The 25,029-nt window shown below is 39.3% G+C and overlaps 1 protein-coding gene and 1 long non-coding RNA gene across 3 annotated transcripts in view; both read right to left on the bottom strand.

Moving 5' to 3' along the window:
- Positions 1-25,029, bottom strand: part of LOC143848121 (elongation factor) — an 81,913-nt gene that overhangs the window by 1,143 nt on the left and 55,741 nt on the right. For both annotated transcript variants that reach the window (XM_077356950.1, XM_077356949.1), the window contains one exon: positions 383-491. In XM_077356950.1, coding sequence (XP_077213065.1) covers positions 383-491 — 109 coding nt within the window. The remainder of the gene's footprint in view (positions 1-382; positions 492-25,029) is intronic.
- On the bottom strand, positions 2,442-5,206 carry LOC143848122 (uncharacterized). The gene is made up of 3 exons (XR_013235322.1): positions 4,741-5,206; positions 2,623-2,728; positions 2,442-2,476 (listed from the first exon to the last, which is right to left on the bottom strand). It is a non-coding gene; the product is annotated as an uncharacterized LOC143848122 (long non-coding RNA).

The following is a 25,029-nucleotide window of genomic DNA, read 5'->3' on the forward strand; positions in this document are numbered from 1 at the left end:
GGAGAAATTTGATTTTCTTCCCCTTTGATGATGTTATTTCTTGAGTTGTATTGTTTATTTCTTTTCTGTAATCTCTGACCATCTCGGTCTTTTTTAATGAATTTTACCATTAAATAAAAAGCAGAGAGTTCTAATCATAATATTAGCCATCGGCCCAACTAAATTCTTTTATGTTAGTCTTATTATGCACTGTTCAAATTTTGTTTTTCTTTCTTCCCTTTAGAAGCTTTCTCTGCTCAATTGGCATGGACTGACAAAATGCCTTTATATGTCTCATTCTCCAGAGTTTCTCACTTTCTATGCCTTTTCCTGTTGTTTCTTTGTGTTATTGGTCCCCTGCATAAACTGTTTCAACATAAGGGGAAAAAAAGACAAGGCTCACCCTGCAAAAGCAAAGCCCCATGTTGACAGTGCATAAATGAGCTTCCCAGCATGCCACACTTTTCTCATCTTTTCCCATTCATTCATGCTGCCCAACGCTCTCACCACAGCTGCAAGTGTCCAAATATCAAGTCATAAGCAATTTCCGATGTATAAACCAAACCCAATTCAAATGCAGTGAAACTGGGTTTAATCAATAAAGCCAAACGAACCAAAACTGTGTACCAAATGAAAATAAGTAAACATTTCAAAGTACAATAAGCACCAGAATTTGTGCTAAACATCGGACTTTGACCAAAGAAACAGAAAAGTTCCGAAGACTCAAAACTTGACAATTAGAAATGATGGTATGAAGTGATACTCACCTTATGGGTTGAATGCAAAAGGCAATAAATAAAAAAAAGGTGTCTCAACAGATGTGAACACAATAAAGACACTGAAACTAGCAAGTAGCGTGCAACACATGGATGACATAGAAACCTAAAATCCAAAATACAGGTATATGAAAACAGACAGGTATTAGAAATATTTTTTAGAAATAATGACAGACACTGAAACTAGCAAGTATCGTGCAACACATGGATGACATAGAAACCTAAAATCCAAACTACAGATATATGAAAACAGACAGGTATTAGAAATATTTTTTAGAAATAATGAAAGACACTGAAACTAGCAAGTATCGTGCAACACATGGATGACATAGAAACCTAAAATCCAAAATACAGATATATGAAAACAGACAAGTATTAGAAATATTTTTTAGAAATAATGAAAATTTATTAACAAGGCACTAACCGAAATAAATCAACAGGGACAAGGTGTCCCACCAATGCAGTAACAGTTACAGCCTTAGATGTAAACATCGTTCCGGCGAACATTTGTTTTGGTCACTGGAAATAAATGTTTCGGTCATTCCGGAGATTTTGTCTTGATTTCGTTCGAAACTTTTCGGTCCGAAAAAAAAAAGATATTTGTAAGCATTAGTGCAAACATTGTACCGGAATTCCTGAATTCCAACGGAATGGAATTCCAGAACCGGAATTCCGGCCAGAACGGAACGGAATTTATAACTAGGGTTACACCATACCTCCCCCCTAGATGTAAATATTGTTCCGGTGAACATTTGTTTTGGTCACCAGAAAGAAATGTTTCGGTCATTCCGGACATTTTGTCTTGATTTCGTTCGAAACTTTTCGGTCTGAAAAAAAAAAGATATTTGTAAGCATTAGTGTAAACATTGTACCGGAATTCCGGCCAGAACGAAATTTATGGTCGTCCCGTTCAGGATTCCGGACCAGAACCGGAATTCCGGCCGGAACGGAACGGAATTTATAACTAGGGTTACACCATACCTCTACAAGAAACACAACCCCCCCCCCCCCTGGTCACTGTCGGTTTCCATAGATATTACACAAAGACAGAAGCACAGGTATTAGAAATATGAAAAAAATATTTCCTTTTTAAATGAAATAGGCAAAATCAACAGTCAACACATTTTTAATAAATTCAACAAAAAACCAATCAATAAAATACCAGACCATGTGCATATTACAAAGCCACGATAATATAATATGAATAGGTGGGAGACTGGGAGTCGAAAATGGGATGAAGTTATGAAATTGTATCACTCAAGTTCATTCCAAATATCTATACACTCAAGTTAAATGCTTCTATCAGAGCATAGGCACTACGAAGTTTTGGAAGCCAATCTACTGCAAAATTGTGAAAAATCTCATAAATTCAACTCATCGGAATGAGAGAGAGATTTGTGCACTACTTACTTTTATGCAACTCCTCTGGTGTTACTGTGTTAGCCTCTGAAAGTTCATCATCAAAAACATGTTAGAAACTTTCAAACAAATCAAAGTCTTAGTTAAGAAGTTATTAATTTTGTATACCTTGGATTTAGGGTTTGAGACAATGCATTTAGCTATGAAGTTGGCAACTCCATCTACCACTTGCTCCTCATTAATTATCACATAGCTTTCATTATCAATTCCACTCAACTCCTCTGTATTACCTGGAACCATTTCATCCGTGACCCTCACCCACCAATTAGGTTCTTCAAGATCAACGTTGATCAGAGTTTCCACTGGATGCATAGACAACCAGAACCAGACATGCAAAGAAATGTTAACATTAAGGAATAAAAGAAAACAAGAGATGCAAAGAAACTTTATAATAAACTAAGATTATCGTTAAAAAAAACTGAAATTTCTTTGAAAGAGATTGGAAAACCTGAGGGTCCATTCAAAGGGGAATTGTTGTTTGGTGCCTGATGGAGTGATTCAAGTTGGGTCAAGAAGCTTAAAGAGTCCACAGTAGCTACAAGACGCAAATACAGCTGAAAAAATAGCGAGATTATTGCATGTAATTTAGCCGCGAGATTATTGCATGTAATTTAGCCCTGAATTTCTAATTCAATCGAGAAAAAAGAGTAAAATTTGAACCACAGATAGATAAAGAAAGACTATCTAGATTAATTGATCGAAGCTTTGCTCATCAACCTTGAGGTTGGAGGTTCAATCCTAGCTTACTAGTAAAAAAAGGAAAAGAAAAAAAAAACTGCAGCCTGTGGGTTGATTGTAACAAGTAATCCTTGTCCCTCTTAAAATTTTGTGATGAGAGTCAAAAAATCTAATCCATGTTCCTCTTAATGCCATTTATTTTGTAATGAGAATCAAATCATCAACCAAGTGTAATGCATGTGTCCCTCGAATATTGGGGGAGTGGTGGTTGATAGGACTGAAAAGCTCTAAAGGAACTTCCATTAGGACCTGTATGGTTGGAAGTAAAGGTATTTCTACATGGAAAGGGCTTTCCTCGAAAAGCCTTCTACTTTCCAATATTTTTGAATAGCAACAATTTATTAATAAAAGGGATTAAGCCCGAAAACAAAGGTGGTCAAGTACAAGCCAAACAAAAAGGAAGAAAGGTACAGATAGCAATTATTATTATTTTTGGGTTGTTTTGGGTTTGTGTGTGTGTGTATGTGGGTGTGGGTGTGTGTGTGTGTGTGTGGGTGGGTGGGTGCGTAGGAACTGGGTGGGGGTCCAACCACCTCACCATTTGTAGACCTCCAAATATAATGAAAATTAATCAAATGCCCAGCCTACCCGCTCAAGGATGTCTTCAATTGCATATGCACATCTCAGTGGGAACGTCGCTCCTGTCTTCATCCATGGGATCACGTTTAATGAATCTCCTTCCACTATAAGATGGTCAAGGTCTGTATCTTCTAGTAAGCTAATGCCATTAAATAGGGCCTTAACTCCCTCATTTGTGGCATCCGACAATCCCAAGAGACCGGAGTAGGGCCATTTTTTCATACCGTCGGACTCACAAAGAAGACCTCATAATTCGGGCAAACCAAGGAACCCCATACTCGAACCATCAAAGTTTAGTTTAGAATATCCAGGTGGAGGAGGTGTCCACTTAAGTACCACCTTACTCAAGAAGATCTTGCCATGTTTCCTCAGTCCTTGAGGGGTCTCCATGAACTATGATCGCAATCAAGAACAGGATCCTTGCTGCATGGACCAGTGTCGAGCTTATTTCTAGTGTTCCACAATGTAAGCTTTTGAATTGAAGGGGTCTCCATGAATACCTTTAGATAGTTAAAGGAAGGTAGCCTTGCTCTTATCCTGCCCTTGTTATGCACAAAGCCCAAAGAAATCACAAAAATAGTCATCTCAACTTTGGTTGGAGAGGGAGCACACATTCACCATGAGGCCAATCTAAAAGATGACAGGGGTTTGGAATTTGCCCTACTGCTTGTGATGAAATGCCACAATGTTGAACTCATGGGTTGTATCCAGACCAAAGAAAAAGTTATGCAACGTGACAAGCTTTGCAACTTTAGAGCTTATTCAAAGCATTTAGTAAAAAATTATGAAACAATATCTTAGATGCAGATGACACGAATTCAACTTTAGAGCTTAATCTATGAGAGATTTAACCAACTCTACTTGATTATAAAAAAAACAAGAATAGATTTTCGTCAGAAGAATTCATAAAAACCGAATAAATTGGGATTCATTTATCTAATATTTATTCAAGCATCTGAGACTCGAGATTGGAAGCATGAGAGCAGGGTTCAACATGACTTCTACACAAAAACCTAATTTCAAGTTTCCAATCTTGTAATAAATCTGAACAACGAATCCACAATACACTATAGCTCTTCCCATTGAGAAGATTCCAAATTCACATTTATATACAATTAAAAAAAAAAAACATTCCATAGAAAGAAAAGAAAAGAAAAGAAAAGAAAAATCAGATGCATGATCTTAGAATTCAAAGAATTTGAGAAAAAAGAAAAAAAAAGAAGGGTTTTGTAAGTAATATTATACGTACATCGGGAGGGCAATCTTTGGGTCATGAGACGGAGATTCTCCGATTGTAGAGAGGAGATTTCATCCCCTACGGAATCAACGGATCGATGCTCCCGATGATGCTCTATTGCTTTCCACGCCACGTCTGCAACCTCCAATACTGTTTCCACCACCTCCAATGGGTGTCCGATTCCATGAACTCCATGACCCACCATCTCTCTCTCTCTCTCTCTCTCTCTCTCTCTCTCTCTCTCTCTCTCTCTCTCTCTCTCTCTGTGATTTCTAGATTTTTTCTCAAAACCCTAGCTTCTCTCTCTGTGAATTCTTTATTTTTTTCTGAAAACCCTAGCTTCTGAGAACCCTGGCTTCTCTATATGGATCTTGATTTTTTCTAAGAACCCTAGCTCCTCTCTCTCTCTCTCTCTCTCTCTCTCTCTCTCTCTCTCTCTCCTTGCAGAGGGCTGTTCGTTGCCTCCTCTTGACGACAAGCTAACCCAAAAAGTGGATACGGTTTGGGTGGGAGTATTTAACAGAGAATGCCTACATAATGGGCGAAAAGTACGATTATGTTTTCGCCCCCCGATGTAGGATAATGCGCCCCTGTTAACGTGAAAAAGCTTTGAAATATTCTTGTTAAAAGGGGCGCATTATCTTACAGTGGGGCGAAAAAAATAGCCTTCCCTAGGAAAAATTCTAATTGAAAGGGCCAGGGGGCTGTGATTCTTCTTGGGCCCACTTGTGTAACGTGTACGTGATCGGATTTGTTGATCTAATAAATTTTTAGCATAGTCGAGTTAGGAAATTCTATGTATATTCTTTGTCATGAACACTTCCCAAGTTATGCTCACAATGCCATGCTGATGATTTAGGTTTTCCTGTAAAAGCAGATGTGGAAGATGAAAGTGATTGACTCCACAACTTTAATGTAGAAAAAGCTGAGAAAAGGACCATTAATTAACCAGAGCTCCTAAGTTAGTCTCAAATGTCAAAAGATGTTAGTTTTTTGTCAGGGAAACAGGTGATTTGTGGAGACAACAGCTGCTGATCGTGAAGTATGTAGAAGGTAATCGCAGTCCCAATGCATCCCATGTTGTCCTGCTTTTTGTTGCAGAAAATTTAGGCATCAACCCAGTGTTAGTATAAACTATGGGTTCTATAAATTATCAAGATCGTTTATGCCATGCATCTGAGCATCATTTATACCAAGATTTAATTGGTAGTGCAACAAGCACATGCTAGGAAATAATCCTAACTGTGGATATGGCTGTTGCAAGATCGACGGTCAAGATCATTTGGTGTGAAAAGGTATAAACATTTGAAAAAAAAAAAGACGTTTGGGGAGAGGGATCAGCGCGATGAGGAGTCGCATCTCTTCCCACAAACGCTTATAAAAGGGAACTCTTGGGTCCTATTTGCTCACAACAAATTCGTTTCAATCTTTGAGAATTCACGCTTGAAGAGAAAGAAACCGGTCCCCATCACCGACGGTTGTGTAGCGAAGAGAAACTCAGAGAGAAAGAAAAACATGATTCATGGCTTCCGGTATGATTTTTTTTCTCATTTCAATTCAATCCCCATTGTTCTGTGATTTTCTCAATGTTGAATCGCCAAGATCTGTTGCCGGTGTTCATATTTTGGGAATTTTTGACATCGCCGAAAAATGGTTGCTCCGACCGGTGATTTTTCGGCATGGATGTGAAGTTCGTCGAGAGACGAGTCCAATGCAACAAACGGTGCCTAAATCCGATGTCAAACGAACCCAGAAATTGAAATCATACCGGAAGCCATGAATCGTGTTTTTCTTTCTCTCTGAGTTTCTCTTCGCTACACAACCGTCGGTGATTGGGACCGGTTTCTTTCTCTTCAAGCGTGGATTCTCAAAGATTGAAACGAATTTGTTGTGAGCAAATAGGACCCAAGAGTTCCCTTTTATAAGCGTTTGTGGAAAGAGATGCGACTCCTCATCGCGCCGATCCCTCTCCCCAAACGTTTCTTTTTTTTTCAAACGTTTATACCTTTTCACACCAAATGATCTTGACCGTCGATCTTGCAACAGCCATATCCACCGTTAGGATTATTTCCTAACATTCTCCCACTTGGCTAGTGTAGACACCCCAGTTTGACTGGACCCTAAGGTCCCCAAAATCCAATAAAATTCTCAAATTCCGAGTCCCAAAATATTCCGAAATTAATCTCAAAAATTTCTGAAGGACTGGGCCCAAAATGAGAAGAAGGCTTGAGTCTTTGAGCATCTTATTGTGCGTATTCCTAGGTACAAATTCCCCAGGAGGTTGTTAGTATTCTCAGGGATACCCCTGCAAAATTTTATGGCAATCGGGAGAAAAATGTAAAGAAAGACAGGCGAAGTTTGTGCAATAATCAAAACTGGGTTGTGATAAGGTATGGATTATCAAAGCCTGGTTGTGTAGATATCACCCTCCTTTTTTCATAAAAGGCAAGATATTTTTTTGTTTGGTAAAATGGTGATTTGCCATCTTTAGAAGGGTGATGTTGTAATTCTGATATTACTTAAGGTTTAAGAAATCTCTAAGAGCCATTGGATCAAATCAAAAGGCTAGGATTGAGTAGGGAGAAGAGAATCTTTCTCTTTATTTTTACCTTGTTTTCTACTCGGACCACCCCCTGTTCACCAAATGAATAAACATAAATGCACTAGGTAGTGGCTGTCCATGGAGGATGGGGGGGGAGGGGGGGAAGAAAATTTCTCATTTTCCCTTATATAGCTCGATCCGACTAGGGTTTAAGGAGGAGGAGCTCATTTTTCGTTTGAGAAAAACAGAGAGAGAGAGAGAGAGAGAGAGAGAGAGAGAGAGAGAGAGAGAGAGAGAGAGAGAGAGAGAGAGAGAGAGAGAGAGAGAGAGAGAAGCAGAGAAGAGGGAAATCCACGAACCCCATTTCATCTTCTCCGGCAAGCTAGCCGGATTTCGGCCGTGCCTCCACCTTGCCCTCATCATCCACCTTCTCACCGGAGCCACCATCTTCCCCTTTCACCCACAACCTCTACAACTACTCCGGCCGAACCTCTTCCACAGCCACCGTACCCCATCTTCACCATTTCCTCCACCCAGCCACCTTCTCTACCACCCCCAAAACCCATTTTCGAGACCAAACCCATTTCAAAAAACCCAAAAACCCAGCCACCGTACCCCATCCAAACCCTCTCCTCCAACTCCGGCAATCCCACGGCCATGAAATCCGGCGACACTCCCCCCACCCCCATAGTCTACAACCGGGGGTGAATGTTAATAGATAGGAATGAATGTTAGATATGGGGGGGGGGGGGAGAATCTGATCTATCTGCTCCCTATTTTGAGAATTGGTTTCGACTCCAAACTGATTATTAGACTCAAAATAAATGCAAGTCTTCAGTCCAATAATCAGTTTTGGACTCGAAATCAATTCTCATAATCTAAAACAAACAAGGTCCAATATGATAGTTACTGTCGCTTAAACTCTTGATTTATATGTAAAATTTGTGTGCTTGCTTAAACAGTTGATATGGGCATTGTCTTGTTTATCTAATGGTAACAAAGATTTATGGGAAAGATGAATGAGGTGTTTGTGTTAAATTTTGAAGAGAAGATTTTCTATTATTCTTGGATGATTTACAATAGAGCTCAAGGTGTGCTTTTATTGAGCACATACATGATAAACATAGAAAGAGATCAAGCAGACTATGGAAAGAGATAATGATGGAATATTCTAATCTAATCTACTTACTAATTAAATCGAGCTGCCTACTCTAGTAGGTTGCCTCATTAACCTTTACTCCCTTGTTTTGTTGGACAAACGGTCCATTCATATACAATAATCATATTGTAGCGGGTATAGTTTAGTGGTAAAAGTGTGATTCGTTCTATTAACAACTGAAATAGTTTAAGGTTCTTTCGATTTTTTCCTTCGATTTCTTATGAGATATCCAATCGATCAGAATGGAAGTTAAAGAGGGCCTTTATTCCTGTCGTGTCCTTTATATGGAAATTAGAGGCCAGCGAGCTATCCCCTTGACTCGAACCGATGAGAATTTGATATGAGACAAATGTATGCATTTCGATTAGAGTCGTATTCTATGGTTACGATTCTACCAGATATGTCTTTTTCATTCCGTCGAAAATCGATTTTACGGTATAGACGCTTATGACCTCCCCCTCTGTGCCGGTAGAAATAGATTTAACTAAGGATAAAGCTTTTATCGCGGCCCAATATCCCTTTCTCTTCCAAATATTTTTGCGAATACGCTTTTTTGACATAGAAGTACGTTTCTTTGGAACTTGCCTAATCTCCCACAAGAAGATCTAACGGTGAGATCTACACCTAATCCAACGGTGGATCTCACATATTCTAACAGAAAAACATTAATTTATTAGAAAGAGAATAAAAATAAGAGATTGTAGATAGAGACATAGATTAGGAAGAAACCCCTAAAATCTCTTACTTCCTCATTAAAGGCAATAAATCATTTGAAAATCTCCTTCTCAAATAAAGGTAAGATTTTATATAGTGTAAGCCTCATATAGTCCAATATTTTTAAAAAGTACTGGCCACACTATTGGATTATCCAAACTGCACATTTGATGGGTCACAACGTAAATAGCCCCAAAATCATTTTCATAGGACAGTCCTACCCCTCCGATCTATATCCTGTGGAAATTATTTTTGGGCGACAACCTATTTACGTTTTGGCCTGGAAAACGAACGGTTTGGATCATCCAATGGTATGTCCCGTACAATACTTTTTTAAAAAGTAATGGATTATACAGGTCAACACAACATAAAATATCATTTAAAAGAAAGTTAAAGAGAGAAATGTTCCCTAGAGAGAAAGATTTAAACGATTAAATGCTGGAGAGATTTTAGCGATCGTGTTACGGTCCTGAATGGGGGCCCACCTAGGAATGGGACTGGGTGGGACCCAGCCTGGTATGGGACATATTTAAAGGGCCTTGCCTAACGCGTTCCATCAGCTTTGGAGCTTTTGGCATATCGGTAAGGTACCTAACATTTGGTATCAGAGCAGCCACTGCGTCCCGTGTTCGAGTCACGGAAGGGGCGACCTGTGGAGAGGACTACCTGGTAAAAAAGCCAGAGTGACAGCCGCCAGAGTGAAGTTGCCACAGAGTAGGCCACCGCAGAAGGGGCGACCTGTGGAAAGGGCTACCTGGGAAAAAGGCCAGAGTTAAAGCCGTCACAGAGTGGGCTGCCAAGGACGGTGGATGCGGAAGCGTGGTGGTATGTTACAGTCCTGAATGGGGGCCCACCTAGGAATGAGACTGGGTGGGACCCAGCCTGGTATTGGACATGTTTAAAGGGCCTTGCCTAATGCGTTCCATCAGCTCTGGAGCTTTTGGCGTATCGGTAAGGTACGTAACAGATTGGTAATTAAGAAAACTATAGGGGGATTCTGGTGAATACATTTTGATACAGGGAGTTTCTAATATTTTTCCCAAACAATCCCTAAAATGGGTAACTCTTGAAAATTTCAGGGGCAACTTTGCGAAATGAAATTGTGTGTAGAGAGAGAGAGAGAGAGAGAGAGAGAGAGAGAGAGAGAGAGAGAGAGAGAGAGAGAGAGAGAGAGAGAAATTGGGGATTGGCAGAGATTTTTTCTTTTCAATAGAAGGATGGGAGTGTCCCGTGGGCGTGAACACTGAAACCCCCATCCTGCTATATTATAATAGATAGATGATGGGCTGGCCCTTGGGAGAACAGGGTGCCCCTCAAATTATAATGTTTGTGGGGTCTTAAATCATCCCAAAACAAGGGGTTAAGATCATCCAATATGCAACCATCTCCACCCAAACCCAAACCGTTTTGCATTGATGGGTTTCAATGAAATTACTATTTTTTTAGTAGAGGTTTCCAAGAATAACTACTACAAAATTAAATCAGTGATTAATACAAGAATCAGCGGGGTATTCGGTTAGTGACGACCAACTCCATAGGATGATCTTATAGCCCCAAATTTGATGGGTCACAACGTAAATAGCCCCAAAATCATTTTCATAGGACAATCCTACCCCTCCGATCTATATCCTATGGAAATTATTTTGGGCGACAACCTATTACGTTTTGGCCTGGAAAATGGACGGTTTGGATCATCCAATGGTATGTCCCGTACAATACTTTTTTAAAAAGTAATGGATTATACGGGTCTACACAACATAAAATCTAATTTAAAAGAAAGTTAAAGAGAGAAATGTTGCCTAGAGAGAGATTTAAACGATTAAATGCTGGAGAGATTTTAGCGATTGTGTTACGGTCCTGAATGGGGGCCCACCTAGGAACTAGGGGAGGCTTGCAGAGGGTTGGATAAGGGCTTTCTAGGGGACGAGGCAGATGAAGATGAGAAAATGGAGCTGAGAATTGCCTTTGGATTGCCTTTGTTTGCATGTCAAATTCTCCGGTTGATTGACCTTCAAGCGTCGAAGTGTTAAGTCAAAAGGGTTGTGTAGGAAACCTCTGCATTATTATGTTTTTTGGTGATGGTGGAGCTTTCATGTTATGCAAAAGCTTTTTTGAAATATTGGCCTTGTAAATCACAGGAAGTACTTGATTTTTTAGTTGGGAGGTAAATGTACTTGAAAATTTAGCTAGAGGATATTTTGGTCATTATAAGATGTGGGGTCCTTTGTAAATATTCGTGTTGATATTCATATAAAGTCACTTATAATTTAGTTTTTTCAATTTCAATAGAAACAATTATTTTGTGGATGGTTTGAGCAAGATCCTGTCTGAATGACTGCTACATAGGGCTGCAACTCGGGTTGGGTCGGGTTTTTTTTCCGGAAAACCCACTATTCCCAAACCTGGTCCTACCCATGATAAATCTCGGGTCGGTTCGGGTCGGGTCAAGTTTTTTCACGTTGACGCAATTTTTTAAGGAAAATTCTTGTTTGGCAAGGCAACTCAACTCATAGAAGCAGAAATTACACTCACATTACACTTGAATCAAACAATGATGTAATTACACTCACATTACACTTGAATCAAACAATGCTGTGATCAAACAATGTTGTAATTACAATCAAACAATGCTGAATCAAACACTTGAATCAACTCAACTCATAGAAGCAGAAATTACACTCACATACAATAACAGTGGGTTCGTGGGTTTTCACTTTTAACTTTTAACTAACAATAGAAAAAAATGTACATACTATAACTTATGTAACTCGGGTCGGGTCGGGCCCCTTCAAACCGGCTTGAGCCGAGATTCATGCGGGCTTTTGAATGCTCAACCCGGCTCGACCCAAAACCCATGAAACCTGAACCCAACCCAGGCTATTTTCGGGTCGGGTCGATGCGGGTTGGGTAAAACCCGGCTTGAGTTGCAGCCCTACTGCTACACTTTCCTTTCTCTCCATTTTTTTTTTTTGTTGACTATTTAAAAAAATAAAAATAAAAATTAGGGGTAATGAGCAGGAGACAAGAAGCCATGACCAGAGGTTCCTACCCTCGTATGATTAGTGGGAAGGAAGAATGCTACTGGTTCTTCATTAAAAAATCTAGCAGTTGTATATTCCTACTGCAATGTTACTGTTGCCTTTTGGGTTAAGCTAGGCAAACACCTAATAGTTCCTGACTAATTATCTTTTGCTATACAAATTTCAAACAAAAATTATATAATATGCATGAACTGAAAAAGTAGAAAATCAAAATGGTATTCATTATTTTGGGTAGAGTTTTTAAATGTTGTGAAAATACCCCCACTGAAAGTAGGGGTGGACATGGTTTCGGTTCAACCCGAAGAATCGAACTGAACCGGCCTATTTGGTTCGGTTTGGTTAGGTTCTAGGATTTGGTGGTTCGGTTCGGTACTCGGTCTGCGATCTTGGAACTGAGAACCAAACCGAGAACCGAGTAGGATTATACCCCCCCAAGTCGTAGTCATAAAAAGGACTCATCATGACCAGTGAAGATCTAAAGTCCTAACGATTTGAATGCAAGTTTGATGATTTGGTGGCTTTGTTATAGAGATGCTCTAATGTAATGTTCGAATTATTGTTTGGATCTTGCCCTAACTCGTAGTCATAAAAAGGACGCCTCAGGATCAGTGAAGAACTCAAGTCCTGATTATTTGAATTTAAATTTGATTATTAGGTGGCTTTGTTATAGAGATGCTCTAATGTAATGTTCAGCTAAGTTCTCTACTATTGGAGAATTTTTTTCAGAAAAACCTGTATGCTATATTAAATTTTGTTATATTAAATCATGCTATATACATGATTACATGGTGGTTTATTAAATTTTGTTGAACATGTTTATTAAACTTACACGGTGGCATACCCAGACCATGCATTCCATTCATTCATCCAATAAATGGGGGAAAAATTATAAAATAAAGGTTGGGTAAACCCCGAACCGAACCGAACCGAACCGATCAAGTTCGGTTCTAGTTCCAAATTGTGAGAACCGATTGCATATGGTTCGGGTCACCCAACCCGCAAAAACATGGGTCGGGATAACATATGGTTCCAAATTAGTGACCTGTCAAAACCGAACCGCGGGTCACCCAACCCGCAAAAACATGGGTCGGGTCGGGTCAACCCACGGTTTTTTTGGATTTTTTTATTTTTTTATTTTATTTTAAAAGAGAAAGAGATCAAGGGCTATGATCAAAACTGAAAAGCTAAGCGAAATGCTATCCGCACTACTGTATTTTGATGGGGACGCTCCTCACTTTATTAAAAGTACGGTATGGCCCGCACCATAGAATGATCCAAACCGTGCATTAGATGGGTCACAGCTTTAATCCATCTTGATTTTGATATGTAATTAATTAAAGACTTGAAATAGTATGAATGGTTAAACCGTTTCTGTATCTTTTGTGTTTTTTTAGAAGAGTATTCGCTAACAAATGCTCTTTCGAACTGTGAGATAATTCCCTCCATAGTTGTCTTTCATCTTCTCACTAAGTGGGCCACTTGGTGGCTTAGATATGTGTAAAGAGGAGTAGGAAATTTTGACTTTGACCGAAAAAAACCAGAGAGGGAGAGAGAATAGAATAAAAAGAGTAGTGCCATTATCAAAACGAGGGGATGCGATTTCGTTCTTTATTTATTATTGTTAGGGAAATTATATATATATATATTTTTCCTTATTTTGCTTGGGACAGCCCCATGCCATCCAGTGTAAAAAAGTAGTTTTAAATACACTAGATGGGGCTGTCCCAAGTAAAAGAAATTAAGTGCAAATAAAAATGTAGTTATATTGTGTTTTTTAATTTCTGAAGTGCGGAGTCTCTCAATTGTCTAATTTTCTGAATAATTTTTCTCTCCACTTTTTCTTCAGATATCTTTTGTGTTTTTGAGAATTTAAATAGAGGAATGCTAGCCTCAAGCGCTCGGGATTTAATTGGTTGAAAAATGACTGACGTGGCATTTCATTAAAGAAAGGAATCTTCCTTTCTATTTTACCGATTTTTCAGTTTGTCATTCACCATCCCCTCACACATACCCCCACCTTCTAAATCTACACTGGAATCCCTCCCTCCCTCCCTCCCTCTCCTGCTTTGCAGCTGCATAATAGGAAACCAGGCGGCTCGGCTGTGTGTAACAAGAAACGCCTCGGCTGTGTGTAGGGGTGTAAACGGATCGAATTCGGAGCGGATATGGCTATATCCGAATTCAATTACAGTATACACTATCCGAATTCGGATTCGACGGATATTTAAAATCTATTACCGAATTCGTATCCGTCGGATATTGTTCGAATTCGGATATTATCCGTATCCGTTTATCCGGTAAATTCGAACATTTATTGCAGCACTTTATCTTTTTTCTCCTACTTACTCGAATGAATTTTTCAAACCCTAAAACTAGACCTCTACATTCTCTTCACAAAATTAACTCTCAAAGCCTAAAATATATGAGATCCTCTTCTTCATTGTAAAACAAAGGCAGAGAGAGAGAGGGAGGCGATGAGGATGGATGATAGTGTTGGTAGTGGTCTTTGGATTCGGATGCGGACGGTAATCGAATTTCCGAATATCCATTTACACCCCAAGCTCTGTGTAACAAGAAAACCAACTTTGTCGTTTTCGGTAATACTTAAAGAGGTTGCGGTGTCCATTGAAAAGCAGGGGTGGCCAGAACCGAACCAAACCCGAAGAACCGAACCGGAACCGAACTGTTTAAAAATATTTTTGGTCCGGTTCGGTTCCACTGATGAAGAACTGAACTTATTCGGTTCGGTTCCGTGTCTAATGTTCTCGGTTCGGTTATGAAACCGAAGAACCGAACTTTGAATATATATATATATATATAATATTTTTATATTTCTATTATACATATACTTAATAATATAAATTACTTATAATATTAATAAGTAATAGTTAACACTATTCTTATAATAAGAAAGTAACTTATATTATAACTTTAATTAAAAGTTTTTATAAATTATAATTAATAATTAATAATTAGCCATTAGAACCGAAGAACCGGACCAGATCGAACCGATTATGTTCGGTCCGGTTCGGTTCGGTCCTACTGTGTACTACGGTTCGGTTCGGTTCTTACGGTTCATGGAACCGAGAACCGAGAACCGAAAAAAAAGTAACCGAGAACCGAACCGGTTGGCCACCCTATCGAAAAGTTGCCCTATTAAACGAAATGACGAGAAATAAATGACAACTGAATCGGGGTAAAATAGGAAGGAAGAATAGGTGTAAAACTATTAAAGTAAGTGTAAAATGATTGGAAATATTTCTTTCCCAATGCACTGTACCGCTGACACCATAGGATGATCGAAACCATCCATCTAAATACCGTGTGCCCTAAATCATTTCCAAAGGATTATCCCAACCCTTCAATCTATAGATGTTTACATAATATGCATTTCCTCTGTTGATTGTACGGCAGAGGGTCAGGGAAATTAATGAACAAGATATGTTGTGACTTGTGACAGGGGAAGATTATTTCCATAATATGCATGTTTTCAACTACGCCATCACATGCCATGCAGAAAAGCACTCTGATTGGATATGGATAGTTCCAACGAATATAAACATGGGGCTCATGTGGGTCATCCATAGTGGTGCCCACAAGATGAAGGGTCAGGAACTCGGGATCACTCACATTCCTCCCACTTGTACTAAGAGTGCAATAAGAGAACAAAGGTGTTTTCACATAATATACTTCTCCTTTTACTTTGTAAACATAGTCATATAGCATAGAAGTTTGTTTAATGAGACAAGTACATGCTCAAAGGAGCATCATGTCACCTACTTGGAAAAAAAAGGCAATGTTATTTTCACCCAACATAACGTAACTTATTTCTAGTTTAATTTGCTCTGCCTTTTGTAGGGCTATGTCATATGTGGTCCTCCTTTCCGTGAAGGAATTCCCTTGAGATTAGAAAAGTTTGGAGTACAAGCTTTCAAAGCATGTGATATTTCTAGGATAGTTACATTCAAGCTTTGCTAATAATACACATCAAGAAAATTAACACTAATGAATCAACATCAAAGCATGTGATATTTCTAGTATAATTTTTCTTAATGATATTTCTAGGATAATTATATTCGAGCTCTGATAAGAATACACATCAAGAAAATTTAAACCAGTGAATCAACATGTAATCGGTTTTATTAATCACATGTCGGTATGAGTTGTTCGGTTGTTTGACAAGGACTTTCAAGCGCTTTTCATAGGTCTTTCCCAAACCTATGAAAATAAGAATACACACTAGACCTAGACCTGGGCCCACATGGGAGGTGAAATGATATCATCACAAGTTCGTATACTGATGTGATGAAGTTTAATAGTGATGTAATGAAGTTTATACTGTTATAATGAAGTTTAATACTGAATTTGGGTTTCAACGGAATCAACTTATCGTCTTTTCGGGATTTGGTTTCCTGGTTTTTAAGGATTTCAGCCACTTCTCCACTTGGGAGATGCCAATTTTCCCTATAATTTATTGAGTGGACGTATCGGTAAGGTACCTAACAGATTGGTAATTAAGAAAATTATAGGGGGATTCTGGTGAATACGTTTTGATACAGGGAGTTTCTAATAGTTTTCCCAAACAATCCTTAAAATGGGTAAAATAATGGATTAAAAGATATTTAAGGCACAAAAACATAACATTGGTAATTTAAAATATTTTCGGGGATTCTTGTAGATAAGTTTGTTGAACATGTTTATTAAACTTACACGGTGGCATACCCAGCGCATGCATTCCATTCATTCATCCAATAAATGGGGAAAAAATTATAAAATAAAGGTTGGGTAAACCCCGAACCGATTGCATATGGTTCGGGTCACCCAAACCCAGAGTTTTTTTGGATTTTTTTATTTTTGTATTTTAAAAGAGAAAGAGATCAAGGGCTACGATCAAAACTGAAAAGCTAAGCGAAATGTTATCCGCACTACTGTATTTTGATGGGGGCACTCCTCACTTTATTAAAAGTACGGTATGGCCCGCACCATAGAATGATCCAAACCTTCCATTAGATGGGTCACAGCTTTAATCCATCTTGATTTTGATATGTAATTAATTAAAGACTTGAAATAGTATGAATGGTTAAACCGTTTCTATATCTTTTGTGTTTTTTTAGTTGTCTTTCATCTTCTCACTAAGTGGGCCACTTGGTGGCTTAGATATGTGTAAAGAGGAGCAGGAAATTTTGACTTTGACCGAAAAAAACCAGAGAGGGAGAGAGAGAATAGAATAAAAAGAGTAGTGCCCACAAGATGAAGGGTCAGGAACTCGGGATCACTCACATTCCTCCCACTTGTATTAAGAGTGCAATAAGAGAACAAAGGTGTTTTCACATGATATACTTCTTCTTATAGCATAGAAGTTTGTTTAATGAGACAAGTACATGCTCAAAGGAGCATCATGTCACCTACTTGGAAAAAAAAGGCAATGTTATTTTCACCCAACATAACGTAAGAATTCGACTTCTTATTTCTAGTTTAATTTGCTCTGCCTTTTGTAGGGCTATGTCATATGTGGTCCTCCTTTCCGTGTAAATCTTTGAGGTTATGCTAGGCAATTTGGGGGAAACCTGACTTTTGCAAGAGAGAACAGCCACATAGGCTCACTCAATTAATTCATCCGAGGTGGCTCTTCTCCCACGACAGTGAAATTGCCTAGCAAATCCCAAATCTTTGATACGAGTTCAAATTGCCTCTCTGAATAATTCTTCTCAACCCAAATTTAGCTCATTGTTCAGAGAGGCAGTGTGTTGCAGTGGTTAATATATAGGAATGTAAAAATGGAGGGGCAAGAAAAAGCTGAAGAACCATGATGTTTTAGACATATTTACTTAGGATAATGATATCAGCACAACCATGTTCTATATTTGCATAAACCCAGCTTGTCTTTTCTTTTTTAACTGGCTCATGAGAGCTTTTTTGGAAATGCAATTACCTTTTGACAGCACTTTAAATACTAAAAAATCAAAGATGGATTAGTGAAAATATAAACATCTACTGATTGGGCCTTAATGTCGATATATGCTTATGGTGATTAGGACCATAGGATAATCCAAACCGTCCATTTGGGTGGGGATCATCCTACGGTCTGGACAGTACACTTCATTTTCAAAAATATGAGTGGGGCCTAAATTGGGCCTTAATGTTACTTTACGAACCACACCATAGGATGATCCAAACCATGGACGGCTTGGATCATCCTATGTTGTGGACGGTACGCTTAAATTTGAAAAATATCGGTGGGGCCTTAATGGTAGTGTACGACCAACTCCATAAGATTATCCAAATCATGGACGGCTTGGATCATCATAGGTTGTGCGCCAAAAACATTTCCATAGGATCATCACAACCCTACAATCTATAGAGGTTGCATAAGATGTAGTTTCTATTTAGATCGGAGGGCTAGGATCGGCCTATGAAAATGATATTTTGGAACGCAACCTATTTATGTTTATGGCCCAATCAAATGGACGGTTTGGATTATCCTATGATGTGGTATCGGCGGGCCTACGTTGGGCAAAGATGGGCCCGCCATTCCCCAATGATTTCTGTTGGGCCCACTAATTGTTCGTGTTGTGTGTATGTGGAGAGAGAGAGAGAGAGAGAGAGAGAGAGAGAGAGAGAGAGAGAGAGAGAGAGAATATCAGCGCCCTAAATTTTTTTTTTTTTTTTTTAAATAAAATGCTAGACGAGGTTATCTCTAAATGGCAAAAAGAGACCTTTCTTCTTCCATTTCAGTTAACTTTTCTACTCCATTGCCCTCATTTAAACAGTTTCGCCTCCTTCAACATGTGCTATTCTATTATTAAATGTAGTTGACACTGACCTTTTAACATTTAAGATAAATAAATGCCCAACATTCGCTAGGGCTGCAACTCGGGTCGGGCGGGTCGGGTTTTGGAGAACCCAACCCTACCCGAGAAATATCTCGGGTCAGGTCGGGTCGGGGTTTTTTTCGGAAAACCCACGATTCCCAAACCCGGCCCTACCCATGATAAATCTCGGGTCGGTTCGGGTCGGGTTGGGTTTTTTCACATTGACGCAATTTTTTAAGGAAAATTCTTGTTTGGCAAGGCAACTCAACTCATAGAAGAAGAAATTACACTCACATTACACTTGAATCAAACAATGATGTAATTACACTCACATCACACTTGAATCAAACAATGCTGTAATCAAACAATGTTGTAGTTACAATCAAACAATGCTGAATCAAACACTTGAATCAACTCAACCCATAGAAGCAGAAATTACACTCACATACAGTAACAGTGGGTGCGTAGGTTTTCACTTTTAACTTTTAACTAACAATAGAAAAAAAATGTACATACTATAACTTATGTAACTCGGGTCGGGTCGGGTCGGGCCCCTTCAAACCCGGCTCGACCCGAGATTCATGCGGGCTTTTGAATGCTCAACCCGGCTCGACCCGAAACCCATGAAACCTGAACCCAACCCAGGCTATTTTCGGGTCAGGTCGATGCGGGTCGGGTAAAACCCGGCTCGAGTTGCAGCCCTAACATTCGCTGATAATAAAGAAAAAGACAGGGTAGTGATTTTTTCTGTGGAGTTGAAAACATAGACATGTGGGGGGGTGGATTTAAAAGAGTTACTCATTTACCCAAAACGTGCACGGCACCTTTCATCATAGGACGATCCAAACCGTCCATTTGATGGGCCACAATGTAAAAATGGAGGGGCAAGAAAAAGCTGAAGAACCATGATGTTTTAGACATATTTACTTAGGATAATGATATCAGCACAACCATGCTCTATATATTTGCATAAACCCAGCTTGTCTTTTCTTTTTTAACTGGCTCATGAGAGCTTTTTGCGAAAGGCAATAAACTTTTGAGAGCACTTTAAATACTAAAAAATCAAAGATGGATTAGTGAAAATATAAACAACATGGTTGTGCTGATATCAAAACAACCAGGCAATATTTCATAACAAAAGATGTGGGCCCCACATGGATGAGCAATAGCGTAAACATCTTACCAATTGGGATGATCCTAGCCATCAGATGCTCTCTCTCTCTCTCTCTCTCTCTCTCTCTCTCTCTCTTACCAATTCGGCCTTCAGGCATAGGAGGTCCGCGTCTCTTCAACTGAACACTTGACCCCTTAGAAAACTACACCCAAGTTTTTAGCAGTAGCTAAGGGAGCATTAATTTACCAAACCAAGAGATTTTAGACACAGCTCCAAAATCCATGAGCAATTCAATAAGAAATTAGATTTATATGAAAACACCCAGACACAGAAAATCAACAAAGTTTGTATATATATCCAACTTACATTTCATTCAAACCATATACCTATATCACCCAAGAGACACAGAAAATCAGCAAAGTTAAAGTATATATCCAACTTACCTTTCATTCACTATATATATATATGTGTGTGTGTGCGCGCGCGCGTGTGTGTACCATATACCTATATCACCTATATCTTTCGGGGGCCACAGCCGAGGGAAATGACCCCGGCACCGGCACAGCGTGGAAGTTCCACGCTACAATTTCCAATGCATTTCGCCTTCTTGAACGCGTGCCAGAACGCAGCGCCAATGATGATGACGAGAGCCACCACCGCAAATGCAACCACCAGCCATACCGGAAAGGTTACTCCTTCACCGTGATGAGGATGAAACTGTGGAGGAGGAGGAGGAGGAGGAGCAGCAACCGTGGGGTTGAAGAAGGCCATAGATTAGAGTACCTGGAAAAAAAACAGAAAGTTAAAACAGAGGAGGGAAAGAAAAAAAACACAGACGATGAAAAAACAGAGACAGTGAAAAACCTATGAGAAAAAAAGAATCGGATGGTTTCTTACTGTGTGATTTTTTTCAGTTTATATTTGTTGCCCATGGTTCGATGGACGGTTTGGATTGATTTTTTTTTTACGCGGTATTTGGTGGGCAATCATTTTTTTAAAGATTTGGTTGTTTTTTATAACAGGCGCTCCTCGTCTGTCGTCTAGCTGTTGAAGGGTATCCGACGACAAACAAGTGGAGGGTATGTTTATTAAAACACTTGCCGCAGCTATCGTTAAAAAGTATGCTTCATAAGTTGATCCAAACCGTTCATTTGTTGTGCCACAACGTAAATAGATTGTGCCTTAAAAAGTATCTCTATGAACTAGGGGTGCAACTTGGGTCGGGCTCAACCCGAACCCGATGGGTTCAAAGCGATTTTGGCTCGGGTTGGGAAAAGCCAACCCGATTTAAATTCTGGTTGGGTTAGGGTTGAGGCCTTCGCAACCCGACCCGACCCGAACCCGACCTCCATCTTCTAATTTTAGCATGATTTCCTGAGGATTATGTTTTTCTTCTTTCATTTTTCTGTTTGGCGCTGATGAACCCGTTCCCAACCCGAACCAAACCCAACCCGATTTGGAGGCGAGGCGGGTTGGCTTAGGGTTGAGCATCCTCAACCGGAGGCTCGGGTTAGGGTTGAGGGAATGCTATCTTGGGGTTGGCCTCAACCCGACCCGAGTTGCACCCCTATGACTCTATCTGATTACCCCTACACTCAAATCTATAGAGGAAACTTCAATAGTTCGGACGGTTAGGATCATCCTATGGAAATGATTTTTGGGCACTACCTGTTTATGCTGTGGCCCGACAAATGGATGGTTTGGATCATCCTATGGAGTGAATGTTAGGAAATAATCCTAACGGTGGATGTGGCTTTTGCAAGATCGATGGTCAAGATCATTTGGTTAGTTAATTGGTTTTGTGAAAAGTCATTAATGAAAAGACTTTATGTGAAAAGGTATGAACGTAAAGAGATGTTTGGGGAGAGGGATGGGCGTGATGAGGAGTCGCATCTCTTCCCACAAACGCTTATAAAAGGGAACTCTTGGGTCCTATTTGCACACAACAAATTCGTTTTAATCTTTGAGAATCCACGCTTGAAGAGAAAGAAACCGGTTCCCATCACCGACGGTTGTGTAGCAAAGAGAAACTCAGAGAGAAAGAAAAACCCAATTCATGGCTTCCGGTATGTTTTATTTTTCATTTCAATTCAATCCCTATTGTTCTGTAATTTTCTCAATGTTGAATCGCCAAGATTTGTTACCTCTTACAGTGGGCCGTACCATTCACTACGAAAAATATGGGTTTGTATGGTATGGCCACCCATCACATAACTTCTCCTTATCCGGTACGTATGTAGGTATTAAGTTACATAATTTGATAAGCTACATATAATTTTGGCCGATTATTTTGATGGTTTTGTAATCGTAGTTAAAGAGGGGACTGCCAGCCAATAGATACCCTGAGTACCTTCTAGATAAGGGGTGGACATGGTTCGGTTCGATTCCGGGGTATACCCATAACCGAACCATATGCAACCGGTTCCCACAATTTGGAGCCAGAACCGAACCATATATCTTTGGAACTGAACCGAACCAGAACCAAACGCAGTAAGGGTTTTCCTTACTGCGTTTGCAAGATCCATGACATGCTCGTCTTCGGATCCTTCATCAATTCAACCAACAAAAAGGAAAAAACTCAGAATGTCTAGCGCATCTTAAAAGATAGCTTACCAATCTCAAGAAGAGCGTTTTCAAGCTGGAAAAGGTAGTCCCTGTTGGGTCCTGAGGGTCCTTCTGCATTGATAATTTGCCTGTCCACCAAAATGTTAAAGCAGCCATTGAAATACCAAAGAAGATTTGCAGTTAAGACCATGTTTGGCAACCATGAAATTTTGTCCCATGGAATATCAGTTTAGCAAGTGGTGAAAGAGGGGAGGGGAGGGAGGGAGGGTGGGAGAACTGAGGAAAAGTTTTAAAGGGATAAAAAATTAATATTTTGTTTAAAATTTTGCCGAAATTACCGAAATTTTGTATGTTTCGGAAATTTCCGATTTCGGTCAACACAACACTGGTGTCGACCGAAATTGGAAATTTTGGCAAAATTTCAAACCATGGCTCTTCCTTGTGTAGGATTTCCGGACAATCTCGCTGTGGCAGTCACGTACAAAATAGTTGCAGATTACAAACTAAGTGTCAAAATGAGAGCCAAAGCTCTAGACAAGCCCACTCCAGTGAACCTAGCTCAACACACCTACTCACTTTTTGCCAGGTCTAACATGTTGTATAGGTTTTCTTTTCAGCAGGATTGAAAAAAAATGCATGGGGTGGTGATATGAGGGGGTTTTGGTTGAAACAGTCAGGTATTTTACTATTTTAGTCATCAATTTGTGTACTTGTGTTTTGCAATTGAGGGAGAGAATTCTGATATTATAACTCAAGAAATCATTTGGGATTAGTGCCTTTGGGCTTTTATTTCTGATACAATAATTCAAGAAATTCAATGAAGAGTTAGGTGCTTTTTTTTCATTTGTGGTGATATAATGATTCTGATAGAGACCCCTATCCATGTGTATCATGTGTGGTAGGCAATGATTGCTCCAGTGGAGATGGCATTTATTGGAAAATTCAACCATTAAATAAGGGTTGTTCGGTTATTTTCCACCTCAGTTTTCTAAAATGAATCCCCATTTTTCGCAGAGAAATTCTACATTTGTAAGAGAGTACCTGAAATATCCCTTCCTCTTCCTCACCTTTTAATGTTATTTGATGTTGGCACCACTTCTTTTTCTATGTCTGGAATTTTGGTACAAAATTTGTGATCTTGACCGTTGATGTGAAACACACTCGCGGCCATTGATTTTGTTTTAAGGAAATGATGCTTGAGTTCAACCGTGGCCGTTGATCTTGTTGGCCATGTGACCCATATGTTTCATGGGCAATTTTTTAGTGACAGAATTCAGGGTTTTCATCTTCTCTTGGTGGAACCTGAAATGGGCCCTCCGATGAACAGGCCGATCACATCTATGTCCAGATGGGGCCCAAAAACTGATCTTACGATGACCAATTTCTTAGGGTTCTTCATACGGCTATGATGACGTCTCATTATTTTTGCCTCTCGCTCTCATCAAACTTGTAGCCACATGTGATATGAGATCATCATTGATGGGCCAAACCTTAAAAAATTACATAATTTGGATAATCTTAGCCATCCAATTAACGATCTGCAAAATGGACGGTTGAATGTTACTGTTAAGCTTTTATTTTGAGAATTTAAAAAAAAAAAAACTGTAATTGGGCCACCCACATGATACAGGCATGATTTCGACTCTCCATTTAGTAGGCGTCACTTTATAGATGAAAAAACATGAGGATCCTTTCAATTGATCATTTCCATCCATCGGATCACCATTAGATCTGAATCCTAAATATCAACATTGGATCGTACAAATGATGTGTTCAATTAGACCCATTGCATTGGTAGACCATCAACAGTAAAACATATATCAAAAGAATCCTCAATGACCCTAATAGATCAAGGGGCTTAGATCATCCGATCAAAGTGAGGTCTACACCAATGAGGTTGATATGGGCATTGTCTTGTTTATCTAATGGTAACACAGATTTATGGGAAAGATGAATGAGGTGTTTGTGTTAAATTTTGAAGAGAAGATTTTCTATTATTCTTGGATGATTTACAATAGAGCTCAAGGTGTGCTTAAATTGAGCACATGCATGATAAACATAGAAAGAGATCAAGCAGACTATGGAAAGAGATAATGATGGAATATTCTAATTTAATCTACTTACTAATTAAATCTAGCTGCCTATTCTAGTGGGTTGCCTCATTAACCTTTACTCCCTTGTTTTGTCGGACAAACGGTCCATTCATATACAATAATCATATTGTAGCGGGTATAGTTTAGTGGTAAAAGTGTGATTCGTTCTATTAACAACTGAAATAGTTTAAGGTTCTTTCGGTTTTTTCCTTCGATTTCTTATGAGAGATATCCAGTCAATCAGAATGGAAGTTAAAGAGG

The sequence above is a fragment of the Tasmannia lanceolata genome, unplaced genomic scaffold (genome assembly GCF_043159265.1).
Source record: "Tasmannia lanceolata isolate RefF3 unplaced genomic scaffold, GAP_Taslan_0.1 ptg000016l, whole genome shotgun sequence".
Classification (NCBI taxonomy): Eukaryota; Viridiplantae; Streptophyta; class Magnoliopsida; order Canellales; family Winteraceae; genus Tasmannia; species Tasmannia lanceolata.